Source organism: Canis aureus, chromosome 20 (assembly GCF_053574225.1).
Source record: "Canis aureus isolate CA01 chromosome 20, VMU_Caureus_v.1.0, whole genome shotgun sequence".
Classification (NCBI taxonomy): Eukaryota; Metazoa; Chordata; class Mammalia; order Carnivora; family Canidae; genus Canis; species Canis aureus.
This window is the reverse complement of record NC_135630.1, coordinates 37,063,995-37,078,330: the sequence shown is the minus strand read 5'-3', so window position 1 is coordinate 37,078,330 and position 14,336 is coordinate 37,063,995. Positions and strand designations below refer to the sequence as shown.

Here is a 14,336-nt window from a genome sequence, read left to right as displayed (position 1 = left end):
AGAAGGAGAAGACATGAGGAGAAACTCAGGGCTCTCTGAGAAATGCCACAGCCATAGCAACTCCTACAGTGCCATAAGGGACAACTTCAAGCACACTTGGAAGTCGGACTTGTCTTGGGAGAGGGAGCTGTCCAGGTCCTCTACTGCTTGTTGGCCTTCCTATCAAACAAGGAGTCTCTGGTACATTGCGGTCAAATACAACTGGAAGTGTGGTTTCTTTAACACGGTCTAGGTCCAAGCTCTGCAAAGGCCAGGGGCTTCTCAGGCTTCTTTGTATAAAGCCTGCTCATTCAGCATTCCCTAGGTTTCCTGGAGCCCATTGTGTGGCAGAGAAGCCCTTTCCCTGTCACTCACAGTATCCACAGGATAAACCTGACAGTACACAAGAGGCAGTGTGGACAGAAGTACTTGGAGTGTTAGAAACTGGGCACAGTTGACCTGCCTTGAATCCCAGTTCTGCCACTAACTAGCCGAGTCACCTTGGGCACAACACTTACCCTCTTTTGTGCTTCATTTGCCTTGTCTGTAAGTGGGGATGATCATGAGATCAGAAGAGTTAATATCTAGGACACATGTGTGATAGGTGGCACCCAGGAATTATTATACCTGCGTTGATTGTAATCCCTGTTGTGGTTGTTTTTATGTAGCTTGAGTCTCTATTACTTGATATCAAAAGAACTAGTTATAAAGAAATTTTTTTCCTTTTTTTTTTTTTTTTTTTTTGCAGCAAAAAATATGTTCTCCCTTTGCAGTGCAACTGCCCTGTAGACTTCGAGTTTCATATCACTTTGGTTCAGTCTCATGAAGCCTTCACTATTGACCCAGTATCAGGTAAGGACAGTCAAGATTTCAAGTTTCCAATTTCCTTAGAATTCTCAGATCAAAGAGGATTTGGAGAGTAGGCCTCAAGTTATTAAAGAGAGTAAACTACATTTCAATATGATATTTTCACATGTGTAACAATAACAAATTTGATGTGTCTGACATATTGTAAATTGGGATTGGACACTTGAGAGTGAGGACACTTTGAGATCATTTGTATCATGCAGATAATTTATAATAGTGTCCAGATAAATTTCTTCTAAGACCAAAACTTGAAATCTGAAGTTAACCATTCCTATTCTAATTTTGGCTCTTGGTGTATCCTTGGTGTATCCATTTTTTTTTATTTTTTTATTTTATTTTTTTTTGGTGTATCCATTTTATTCAATTTCAGATAAAATGGGAATACTATCTCTAACTAAACTTTCAATATAATTGAAGCTGTCATGAATTTACTGCATGCATGCAGTCTGTCTTTGCCTGCCCCAAAAGGCATAGATCCTAATGCTGCTCAGAACTTTTGAAAGCAAAATCTCCATCTGAAGTGATGCTTCTGCTTCCCAGTATCTGTCTCTTGATGTTTGGGTTTGGGCTTGAAATATCTGTCTACAGTGTTCTATTATGAACACAAAAATAGTTTTGTTTTTGAATGTCTGGGTAGGTAGCCATTAATATCCTGATTCCAAGTACATCTATGAGTGTTCAAAGCAGAAATTTTGAATTACTTCTAAATTATGAGATGTATGTAGATTATTTATTAGAGAACCAGGAGCCATTCTGAGATTTTTGAAATACAATATAGCTTACTATTTATATTGTAAAAGCAAGACTCAATTCTCTTTCCAGAGAGAAGCTCTATTATTTCTAGGCTTTAAAAAGAGAGAATAAGTAGTTACCAGAATTATACTAAACAAGATTATATTTCTGCTTTTAATTATAGTTGGTGTTCTCACTGTCTTTTGGTAGAATCATAATAGTAGCCCTTACTTAGTGACTATTATGTGCAGGTACTATTCCAAGTGACAGATATAGATACATTTTTTATAAGTACATGTATATTTAATCCATACCAAAATTATGTAAGATTGGTATAATTATTCTTTCCATTTTATAGACCTAGAAATGAGGCACCAAGGGATTAAATGACTTGTCCAGGGACACTCAGCAGTTAAGTGTCAGGGGTAGGATTTGAAACTGGACATTCTGGTTCCAAAGTCTGTGTACTGCCTCATAAAATAAAATTGAATTTTTACCTTAACTCTGAAGATCTTGTAAGAATTTGACCTAGGAGGTAAGTTGGTAAAGTGAGCTATCTCCTGTGATCTTAGTCTAGACTCGACTTAAGAGATGATAGCAAGACAGAAGAGACTCCTGGCCCACTCTAGGCCATCAGACTACCCTGGCCCCCTGGGACTGTCCCTGAAAGACACACACTAAGCATATCCAGATAAACCCTGGTAAAAGGGTATCAGGTCACTGTAGGAACGTGGAGAAGAGAAAGGTACTGGAGGAAGGCCAGATGTGTCAGTAAGAAGAATCCCTATGGTGTAGAAAGGAAAAGCCTTGGGCCTGGCAGCTCCTGGTGCATCATCAAAGATGCCCAAATATGGAATTGGTGTTTTATTCACTAGCTAGTTCACCATCAGTGAAGACTGGTGGGTGTTGCAGAGGAGAGTCAGCAGATGGGGCTTAGAGTTGGACACTACCCCAAGATGCTGAACACTTAAGACAGTGATGAAGCCAAAAAAACCCATCCCCAGTGATTTATGAGTCTGGTTTTCTGTGCCAGTAACAAGCATCCCCCCCCTCCCCCAGTGATCCTGATGGGGACATTCCTTGGAGTGGTGTTTGGCAATCACTGGACTAGGTTCATCTAAACGATCCTGCCCCACTTGATGGTCTATAATTCTGTTAAGCTCCATAGGCAGAAGGGAACCACCTGTTGTTTGGGAAGGTCAGCACAGCTGCAGTGTGCAGGGGTGACTGAAGTGAATACAGGCAAGAGACCAGGAAACCAGTGTGTTGGGAATGAAATCACATAGACTTTGAGAGCCTGAACTGAGCTGGTGTCAATGACAAGGAAAAGGCAGGGAGATTTTGAAAGCAAGCTAGAGATTCTTATGGCCAAGCTGTACTTCTACAAAGAACTATGTCCCAGGATACAGAGTATTAATCTACTAAAAGCGTTTGAAACACAGCCAATTCAAAATCTGAAGACTGCATACACAATAAACAAATACAGTGTTGAACATAGATGGATGACAACTATACACAAAACACTTCAAAATCATACAGGCGTTTCTCTGAGTCCTCAGATTATAAATTGCACAGCCACATGATTCAGACAAATGGGTGATCCATGAGCACTTTGATCCATCTGATAGGCTTTCTGGTTGTTCCCAGTGATTGGTTTGTTGCATGTCTTTTAAATTCCTCCTTTAAGTGAAATTAAATTGAATATACCAGTTTGGAGACAGGAGAGAGGTGTGAGATAGGGGCATAAATTTCAGTGTCACCTAGGTACTGATGGAATGTACAGCTGTGGGATAGAGATGAGGTTGCCCAAGGCGTGGGTTTAGCTAGAGAAGAGGAGTGGATGGAGAACCAAGCCCTGGACACACTGGCCCTCAGAGGACACCAAGGAGAAGTGGGTCTGGGACAGAGACCTAGGAGGAAAATCAGAAGAGTGTGATGCAAGTGAAGGCATGAGTGAGGGAGAGAGGGAAGGAGGAAGACAGTAAGCGAGCAAGCAAGTGAATGAATGAACGAACAAATGAGAACAAGCCAGGGCTCTTTAACAATGGAGACCCCATCTTTATGATATTAAATGTTCTGCATCATGTGGATGGCATTGCTGATGTGGCTTTACAAGCTGGTCTAAGCTGGATCCTTCAGCCTTCTCAGGAGTCATTTTATGAGGCTTAGTGCATTCCTTGGTCCACTGGTCTCTCAGGCACTTTCTTGCTTTGGTTTCCTTTTGTTGAGGTCTCTATATACACCTGTTATACATCTTTGAGGCTATGGGAATTTTTTTTTTTGAGGCTATGGGATTTACAATGACTTTTACCCACCTGCAGTAAAAAGCTCTGACTGCAAGGACAGTGAATGCAGTTCGGCTGGTATGTGGCCCAGGCAGATTCTGGGCTTTTGCGACTTGCCAGGCATCTGACTTGACTCATAGATTTTATACGGTTGGACAGTCATGGATCATTTTTTGGCCAGTAACTCCTTATTGCCCCCATTTTACACATTGGGCCCTGATAGACAAAGCACCATGGGCAGATTTTACCCAGTTAGGATGTATAAATATACATACTCTTGGGCATATTTTCGTAACTGATTGTCTACACCCCATGGAGACATCTGTGGTCCATGGGGTTATAAAGCAACATCTTCTCTAGGAATGAGAAACATCATTTATCCATGCCTCCCAGGCATTTTGTGCTCAGGCTTGCCAAATGAAAAAATTTGAATTAAGCTAATTCCATTTACAAGCTGTGAATCTGACATAGTACCCCCCCCCCCGACTTTAACTCAACTGGCCATTTGCCCACCGGGCATCCTTAAGATGCATGAGTGCACTACAGCTGTCAGAAGCTGGATCTGCTGATGGTGCCAAGATCTTCTTGATTGGGGACAAGAGGTACAGGATTTTGTGACCTTCTTTATATGGCTGACAAGAAATCACATGCAATTAAAACATCAAGAACACTCTGTTGATCATTTTGGAAGAGCCAGCACTACATGACTTTGGCCAAGATCTTATTAGTGTTGGAGAACAGCCAAATGCCACACAAAATTGTTGGACTTGTTTACTTTGGACAACTTTGAGATCCTGGACATTTGCTTGGTGTCACATACACCAGGAGGAATGCATACAATTCATATAAATAGCAAATTGTAGCATAAAATGGCTAGTTAAGCAAGAGTCCCTGAGGACTTTTGCGTGGAGTTCTTATAGAAAGTTTTAATACTTTTGTTATCTTTTTTCTCGTTACCAAGGAATACATCAGCCATCATAAGTAATTTTATATTTTGCATTTTCTTATGAAATGCAAATTTATGACAATTTTATATTGATTTGGGCATAATCCCAGTACCTCTTCCCCTTCTTTGGACCTACACTACTTTTTGTTTGTAAGTGTTACCTATAGGCCCAGCAGACAGCACATCTTGACAAAGAACAGCTTCCCTTCCCCTGGGATGAGCACTAGAATGCCATAAACACTGCAGCTGACCTGTCAAAGTCCAAGGCACCTCTGTATACCTACTCTTGCGGGAGGAGCATAAAGACTTGACTCCTAGTCCAATCATGTGATCCCAGTCGGATTCATTCATACTCCTGCAATACCTTCCAAGATGCTCCTCATACCCCAGCATTTACTGGTTTCAAAAGGAAGTGAGTGTTGGGCAGCTCTGGTGGCTCAGCGGTTTAGCGCAGACTTCAGCCCAGCTCCTGATCCTGGGGACCCAGGATCGAGTTCCACGTCGGGCTCCCTGCAGGTGGAGCCTGCTTCTCCCTCTGCCTGTGTCTCTGCCTCTCTCTCTGTGTCTCTCATGAATAAATAAATGAAATATTAAAAAAAAGGAAGTGAGTGTTAACTCATTTCTTTTTTGCCTCTTTTTTCTCCCAAGGGCCCTCTTCCCCATCCCTTCCCCATCCCCAGACTGAGGTATTCTATCATATTATAAGCCTTACCAGCAGGTTCCAGAAGCCTTTGGGAATCTATGAGCAAACCCATAATATGAATAGGGAAGGTTGCCCCTGCTTCTTCTACCCACCTCACTATGCACCTGTGTTGTATAAGTGCAGGGGACAGACCAGGATTGTCGAGACGATGGTACAGTCTTTGGATCTTCAGCACACAAAAGAAGCCCCCATAAAATGTTTCTTGTTGGTGGCTAGGACCATCATGGATAGCTTCATCCTAGAAAAGAATACTGATCATATGGCTACATAGAGAAATGGAGACATACAGCTATATCTTTGGCAAGTGATAGAAATGAGTAAAATATACCAGCAAAGTGCTTCTGATCACCTTCTAGTTCAGCAAACCAGAGAAGAGCCAGAAGCGATATGCCAAGTTGGAATAGAATGCTTATGAGAAGTAAAATCAAGAGATCAGATGTTTTTATGACTTTTTAAAGCGCAAAATTTAATAGTGAGTAAGTGAGAACAATTAGGGACAGTTAATACATCAAATGCAAATGAGTTCCCTAAGCCTCTTATTTAAGGACATATATAATTGATTTATTGCAGCATTCTGAAAAAAGCAGGAAAAGCTAGACAGGCAGGTGGTAATTCTTTATGCACAGGCTCTGAGCGACTCTGTCACATGGGTAGCAATGCCGTATTTTCCCTGATACTCTGTGTTCCTTGAGGGTGGCAGTGGTTATACACAGGGTGCTGGCCTAATGCTAATAATTGCTCCCATTTACTAATTGTTAACCACGTGACGGTCGCTGTGCTAAGTATATTGCATGCACCTCCCCATTGCATCCCACAACCCTATGAGGAAGGAGATAGTAGCATTGCCTTTTACAGCCATCAACACCAAGACTCAGGGAGCCAGATGACACGCTCAAGGCAACAGGGTCTGTCTGACTCCAGACTCAAGCTCTCACCTTCTCCCCTAAACTGGAAGAGTAACGATGCTAGGACACCTTGATACAGGAGAGGACAACAAATAGAACTTTATTACAGACTAAGAGTTTAGGAAAATTCTATTTTGTGAGAGGAAATTTAGGAGATTAAAAATAGCTCTCAACCAGGCCTTGTGTGTTCTTGCCTTCAGAGTCCCTAGGTATCTCTTGTTCAAGATGACCATTTGTCTGGCCTGGTTTGAGTTCAGTTGGCCAGCAGGGTTCAGTGAACCTCACCCAGAGACCAATTCCTGTACCTTGACCAAACTCAGTACCTCTGCTGCTCATCCAGAAGTGCCAGTCCCACTGAGGCTCAGGGATGGCTTGAAAATCCTGCTGGAAAATCCTATCTTCCAGGACACTGAAAGGGAATGCCAGCTTTGCTTGCAGGAGAGCAGGCCTTTCTGTGGGTCCCACAGGGCTGGTCTGAAAAAGATGATATACCTAAAACCGGGTAATAGCAACAACAAAGTTTAAAAAAAAAAAAAAAGAAAGAAAGAAGAGAAAAGCTCTGGGTGTAAATAAGTGTGGGAGATAGTGGGTTGAGCAAACATAAATAGTTCTTTAAGAAGTGGCTTTGTAAAAATCAAGTATGTTTGTTATAGAAATATGTGTTACTTGATGTGGTTTTAAAAAATGGTGAAGCCAAAGGAATTGATGAACTTCCTTGGTATGTGTGATATTCTTAAAATTTACTGCTCAAATTAAGAAAAGAGATTATAAAGACATTAAGAGGACAGAACCACTGTTGTCTTCAGCTGCACACTTGAAGTTCAGCTAGAAACTTGGCAGTGCAGAAAGGAAAGAGGTAGCATCCACACACTGTCCCTCCCTCCCTCCTAATGGCTTTGTGTTCCGTGAGATTATCTAACCTTATCTGGGTTTACAGCATTTGCATCTGTCTTATGACCAGAAATGCCACAGTTACTTAGTTTCTATTTCAGTAGAACCTGGGTGTCACCTCCATTCTTTGATACACATTTTCTCCATTCTAAGTTTTTTGTCTATTCCGTTCCTGGCTTGTCTGGATTGTGTAATCCAGCAGCTTGTTAACCATAAATTCCCGGAGGCTACATACCGAGGATGCTTACATGTTTGACCATGTCTCTGCCGTCTGTCATCTTGAAGGACAACTTGACTTGTCTTGATTTACAATTCTGTTCCCCTCAGAACTTGGTAGACATCGCTCAACTGCTCTTTACTTTGAATGTGCTAGGAATTCAGAGGCTGCCTGGAATCTTTACCCACCCAAGGTGAATTCTGGATGCCCTTAGAATTCTTTTTGCTTTTGTTTTTGTTTCAGTCTTGAAGTTAAGTACTTTGCCAGGATACATATTGGTGTTGCTCTGTATCATTTGTTTTCCTTGACCATGGCATGTGCATGTGATGTGGAGAAAAAGGACTTTCTTTATTTGAGGAAATTTTTCAACTAATTAAAATTAGGAATATTTCAATCTTCTATTTGCTTTGTTCTCTTGCTCAGGAATATAAATTATATGTAGGTGTTGGCTACCCTTGCCCTTGGTATCTGTTATCTTCCTTGTTTTTTTTTTAAGATTTTATTTATTTATTCATGAGAGATACACACACAGAGAGAGAGAAGCAGAGACACAGGCAGAGGGAGAAGCAGGCTCCCTGTGGGGAGCCCGATATGGGACTTGATCCCAGGACCCTGGGATCACAACCTAAGGCAGATGCTCAATCACTGAGCATCCCAGGTGCCCCTGTTACCTTCTTTAAATTAATTTAACTTTTTAACTTTGTGTGGATTCCTCATTCCTGCCTGCCATGGCTCTGCCTGTGTTTCCATACATGTGCATATATGTATGTGTGTGGGGGTTTTGTAGTTCTGTCTAATACAGTGTCTACCTCAGTGACTGTTCCTTTTCTTTTTTCTGCATGATTCCTAAGTGCCACCAACTCTCTCTTCATCTCCTTTTAGTGTGTTCTACTGTTGCTTCCTTGAAACTGGTGACTCTCACTGTGGCAAGATCAGGCTGTCTATAATTTTTTCAAGACTCTGGTGAACCCTCTGAGTTCTGAGGTCATCCCTCTTGTGCTGTGTGTTCTTCACCTGCTTTTACTCATGTCCTTTTCCTCCTTCAAAGTGTATTAATTTTTGAATTTGCAGTTTTTATGCATAATAACTGTGTTAGCGGCACCTTGGTGGCTCAGTTGGTTAAGCGTCTGCCTTTGGCTCAGGTCATGATCTCTGGGTCCCAGGTTTGAGCCCCACATGGGGCTTCCAGTCAGCAGGGAGTCTGTTTCTCTCTCTCTCTCTTTCTCTCTCTCTCTCTGTCTCTCAGTCTCTCTCAGTCTCTCTCTTTCACTCTCTCAAATAAATAAAATCTTTAAAAAATACCTTTTTTTTGGTACTGGTTCTACTCAGCATCTTACTCACCTTTGAGTAGGACCTGCTGCCAGCAGAAGAATAACATGGGAAAGGAATGATGATGGTGATAATAATTATCATAGTAGCTGATGCTTACATGGCACTTACAATGTGCCAAGCATCAGCACCACTCATTTCATACTCCCAACAGTATTTATGAGTCTATGCTATTAGTGTGTCCACTTTGTAGATGAGGAACCCAAGGCATGGGGTGTTTAGATAAGTTGTCCAAGGGCAGAGCTGGGATTGGAAGCCAGGGTCTGGCACACAGTCTGGGGTCTCCTGAATCCTGGGAGAATATCTCCCATTGCTGCCCGCCCCCCCCCCCCAGGCTCACAAGGGCCAGGTGAGTCATCATGAGTGTTGTGTGCTGCCGTTGTGTGGTCAGTTCCTCCCTTCTGTCCCCATGATGTCACCTCCAGCCTTCCAGTCCCAGGTCTAAAACAATAGAAATGTCAGGTCAACATAGTTACTTCTAAAGCTGTCTCCCTGTTCTTCCAGGATGCTGAGGTCACATCTCTTCTGTCCTAATCCCCACTTTTCCAGAGTCCAGCCACATTCCCTATTTTGTCACTTTAATCAAAGAGTAGGTAGGGGGATCCCTGGGTGGTGCAGTGGTTTAGCGCCTGCCTTTGGCCCAGGGCGCAACCCTGGAGACCCGGGATCGAATCCCACGTCGGGCTCCCGGTGCATGGAGCCTGCTTCTCCCTCTGCCTATGTCTCTGCCTCTGTGTGTGTGTGTGTGTGTGACTATCATAAATAAATAAAAATAAAAAACAAAAAAACAAAGAGTAGGTAGGTGTTTGTTTTCAGGGCCATTCCTCTTACCCTTGGGGAAATCTGTTGCCTTCTCGGCTCTCTCTCCTACACCTTACTGTACAAGGGTTTGGAAGTATAGTCATTTCCCTCATTTAACAGAAGATTTTCTTTCTCTTTCATTTTAAACATTTTTTTCTTGTTGTTTTGTTGAGTTTTACAGGAGGGTAGTCAAGTTCAAATAGCTCCACTTCACTGTCTTGTACCAGAAATGCTGCTGGGCTTGTTTGTCCCTGTGGATGGGTTTAATCCTGCCCTGTGGCCCTACATTTGCATTCATTCTAGAACTAAGCACTCTGGGCCTGCTGTGCATTTGGTGCTGTGGTAGGCGCTGGGCTGCCCCAGGAACAAGACAGACCTGCTCCCGGCTCTGAGGTCCCAGTATGGAGAAGAGAGACAGGCACACCAAGAGGATAGTGCCCAGGGTAGAAATGGTTGTGAAGAAAAACAATACACAGGGATGTGACCAAGTGACTGCTCTTATCTGGTGGTCAGGACCCAGAGAAGATGGTTTCAAATGGAGGAAGCTCCCAATGCCATCAGGTTGGAACAGGCTTAGCAGGGTCACATTTGAGGGAAGCCCCAAAGCCCAAAGTGTGTGGACAGTGCACCCAAGGGGAAGAAGGTGGAGGGAGACCAAGCTGGAGAGGCCTCAGTGACCTGAGAAGGGTAAGAGTTAGGGTTTGGTTCTGAGCTGGGAGGGAATCCAGGAGAGGGTTTTCAGCAGGGGGTGTGGCATGGCCTCATTGTGCTCCTAAGGGGATAGTGGGTTGAAGTAGCACCAATGAGACACAGACTGTGCCTTAGGAAGGAAGCCCAGCTTGGCCTGGATGGCAAATGGTAGCATAATCAGGCTTTACTGAAGGGTTGGTGAGGCTGGGGACAGGGGACATAGCTCCTGGCATCCCTCTAGGTGATGGGGAAATACAGGCGCTGTGCATGATGCCTCATGCAGCTCTTAAATTCAGTGATAAGCAACCCATACAGCTTCTCTGGCCTCCCAGAACTCTTTGTGTGCTGGACAGCACCCAGGACGGTGGCCATGTAATACATGTGTGCTGCACTCACTGCTCCCTGCCTGCAGGTTACAGCTTGACAGCAAATGAATTACTGGCCTGACTTGGCTCTCCCTAGCATCCGTCTACTCAGACTGCTCCTCAGCTTCCATTAGCATGGGCAGGGCCCCCAGGCTGTCCTGCTCCTGCTCCCAGTGTCTGCATTTTGGCCATTTGATGGTCAGGGAGGAAAAGATCCCCAAAGACTCCATTTTACTGATTGTTTCTGGTTTCAGTCACCAAGGTTTGCTGGAGAGAGAAGGGAATTAAAGATTAAAATAAGTGCTAGGAGGGGTGCCTGGGTGGCTCAATCAGTTAGGCATCTGACTCTTGCTTTAGGATCAGGTCACGATCTCAAGGTTGTGAGATTGAAGGGGGACTTAGCACTGAGTCTGCTGGAGATTCTCTCTCTCTATCCTACTCTCATCTGTGTGTGTGCACTTTCTCTCCCTTGCTCTCTCTCTCTCTCATAAATAAATAAATAAATAAATAAATAAATAAATAAATAAATAAAATAAGTCCTGGGGTAATTAGCAGTATCTGTCCCACTTCTGCATCAGCTGAGCAAGTTGTTTCTTCCCCAGGGAAACTTAGAAGTGAACACTGGTAACTGAAAGCCTCAGCGCTCATATTTCACCCCTTTACAGAAAGTCCCCAGGCCTAAATTTTTTTTTTCTTCCGAGAGAGAGCATACTTATGAGCAGGGTTGGGGTTTGGGGATGAGAGGGTGAGGGGAGACACTTAACCGACTGAGACACCCAGGCTCCCCTGGGCCTAAATTTTAAAATAGACCTTCCCAGAGGCAGCCCAGCCCTTGTTTTGACTAGTAGAATCTCCTGCATTTGGCACTTTTGTGCTGCAAAAAGAAAGACCTAGTGCTTTGGGAAACTCATCCGTGGCTTGGCATCATGAGGCAATTGCGTCTTCCTTCTTTAGAACTCAAATGAGTCAGGTACAGTTAACCTTTGATCATACATGTTTGAATTGCGCAGGTCCACTTCTATGCAGATTTTTTTTCAATAAGTACAGCACAATTGCAAATGTATCTTCTCTTCCTTATGATTCTTTTAATATCTTCTTTTCTCTGACTTGCTTTATGGTAAGCATATTACCTATAATACACAGAACATACATACAAATATGTATTAATTGTTCATGTCATTGATAAGACTTTGGGTCAACAGTAGGCTATTTGTTGTTTTGGGGGAGGCAAAAGTTATATATGGGTGTTCAGTTTCACAGGGCGTCAGTGCCCCTCGCTGTCATGATTCATAGTCAACTATATAACTTTTTCCAAGAAATATTTCCTCTTCCTGCAGGGAGCCTGATGTGGGACTCGATCCCAGGACTCCAGGATCATGTCCTGGGCTGCAGGCAGGCACTAAACCGCTGAACCACCCAGGGATTCCCTATTTTATTTATTTTTTAAAAATTTATTTATTTATTTGAGAGAGAGAGAGCACACAGGAGAGGGGCAGGGGGAGAGGGAATCTCTGGCAGACTTCCTGCTGAGGATGGGGCCCAATGTGGGGCCTGAAGTGGGGCTCCATCCAGGGAGCTTGAGATCACAACCTGAGCCAAAATCAAGAGCTGGCTGTTTAACCGAGTTACCCAGAGCCTCCTGACATTTTATATTTTGTAACTTTTTTCTTTAATAGGCTCCACGCCCAATGTGGGACTCCAATTCACAGCCCCAATATCAAGAGTCACACATTCCACCAACTGACCAGCCAGGAGCTCTTCCTGACACAATAAATTATTACTCATTTTGTTTGGCACAAATGTTGGGAAGGACACATTTATAGGACACACACTGTGTACTGAGTAATTAGCATTATCCCAGACCTTGTACATTCTTTTCTCCTTTAAACCTTGTCCCATTTTGCTGATGAGAAAACTGAGGCTTGGGTGAAGTAGCAAGCCAAGCCACAGAGCTCATACAGGGCCCAACGAGTCAGAGTCAGTGTTGTCCCTACGCCCTGGGCAGTGATGGTGGCCTGCAAGTGTCCCAGTGCATGGCATGTGATTCATAGGGGTGAGTCAGATGGGAGGAACACTCTTGAAGCCCCCCCTTCTGTAGCCCAGTGAATTCAAAACAGAGTTCATCAACAGCTTGTTCATGGACGATTTTTAAACTACACAGCTATTAAATTCCCACCCAAAGCTTAGAGAGATTAAGAAATTTACCCCAAATCACACAGCTCGTAAAACCCTAAATCCTGGAAGATTAAAACCAATACTTACTAACACTTCAAGCATGTGGCTTACATGACTCTGTGATAATTTAGGAAGGATAATCTGTGCTTTCTGAGGATTTTGAAGAAAAAGTTATTTTAAAAGTATAACAATATTGTAATGATGCTGTATGGACATGAAAGAAAAATGTTTAAAAAATGATCCCCATCCTGGGCCTAACCGCCCTAGCAAATAACATACTTTTATTTTCCTATCTCCTTTTAGTGATTGGCTGTATTTATGCATACTTTACATAATTATCATCAAGGCAAAGATCCAGTGATAATTTCTGGTCACTTCGTTAATCATTACGGCATTTTTCAGGTTGCTACATTTTCTTCATTATACCCATTTTATTGATAGACTAGGATTTTCTTAGCCTTTAGTTTATTTCTTAATTTTCCTTTCCTCTCTCCCTCTGCCTTACCAGCCTCCCTGCCCTGTGATTTAACATTATCCCTGCTGATGTTAAGGGTGGTGATCTGAAATTGGACTGAAGCCATTAAATCGAGGTTTGGGTTTTTTAAAACAGAATTGTAATTCGGGGACAGGGGAAGCCTTTTCACTTTAAAAACGGGAGACTTGGGGATCCCTGGGTGGCTCAGCGGTTTAGCGCCTGCCTTTGGCCCAGGGAGCAATCCTGGAGTCCTGGGATCGAGTCCCATGTTGGGCTCCCAGCATGGAGCCTGCTTCTCCCTCCTCCCATGTCTCTGCCTCTCTCTCTCTCTCTCTCTCTATCATAAATAAATAAATCTTTAAAAAAAAAAAAAGCTTTAAAAAACAAAACAAAACAGGAGACTAGCAAGTCCCTTCTCCCACCATTAGTTTTCACCAAGTAGTAGGCTGCCTCTGCTAGGTAGGCACACCGCTAAGAGCTATTAACATCTGACAATCAGCTGCAGCCAAGTTCCGTTAACAGAGCTGTGCTAACTGGTATCCCTGCTAATAGAAAAAAGCAGTGTACTCTGGTTGCCCGGGCTACACCTCCAGTGTGCTTTATGTATTAGGTGTGGGCTGAAAGCACTTAAAAATAAATCAGCCGGGTCAAGGCAAACATTAATCCTTGCTCCAGAGCTTGTTATTTTTTTTTGTAAGTTAATGAGCTAGAACAGAAGCAATAGAATGTTCTTCATCTAAAGCCCCCAGTGAACTACAGGTCAGATAGTGTATTTTCTGACCTAGTAGGTGGTCAAGGTACTGAACAGCACACCTTGGAGTTTCTGTTCAGCTGATCCTAGGTTGGCCTATGGAACATTGCCTTTCTGCTGATTCACTCACCCCTGCAGTGAGCTCTTGGGTCACTAATGGATGTCATTTAAAGATCTGGACTTCTGGGGGCACCTGGGTGGCTCAGTTGGTTAAGCATCTGCCTT

At 43.2% G+C, this 14,336-nt stretch overlaps 1 protein-coding gene across 9 annotated transcripts in view; it reads left to right on the top strand.

The window, feature by feature from the left end:
- Positions 1-14,336, top strand: part of CFAP221 (cilia and flagella associated protein 221) — a 100,149-nt gene that overhangs the window by 31,454 nt on the left and 54,359 nt on the right. For all 9 annotated transcript variants that reach the window (XR_013359079.1, XM_077861393.1, XM_077861387.1 and 6 more), the window contains one exon: positions 728-831. Coding sequence is in view for 8 of the 9 variants with exons in the window: in XM_077861393.1 (XP_077717519.1) it covers positions 728-831 (104 nt within the window). In the remaining variant the exon portion in view is untranslated. The remainder of the gene's footprint in view (positions 1-727; positions 832-14,336) is intronic.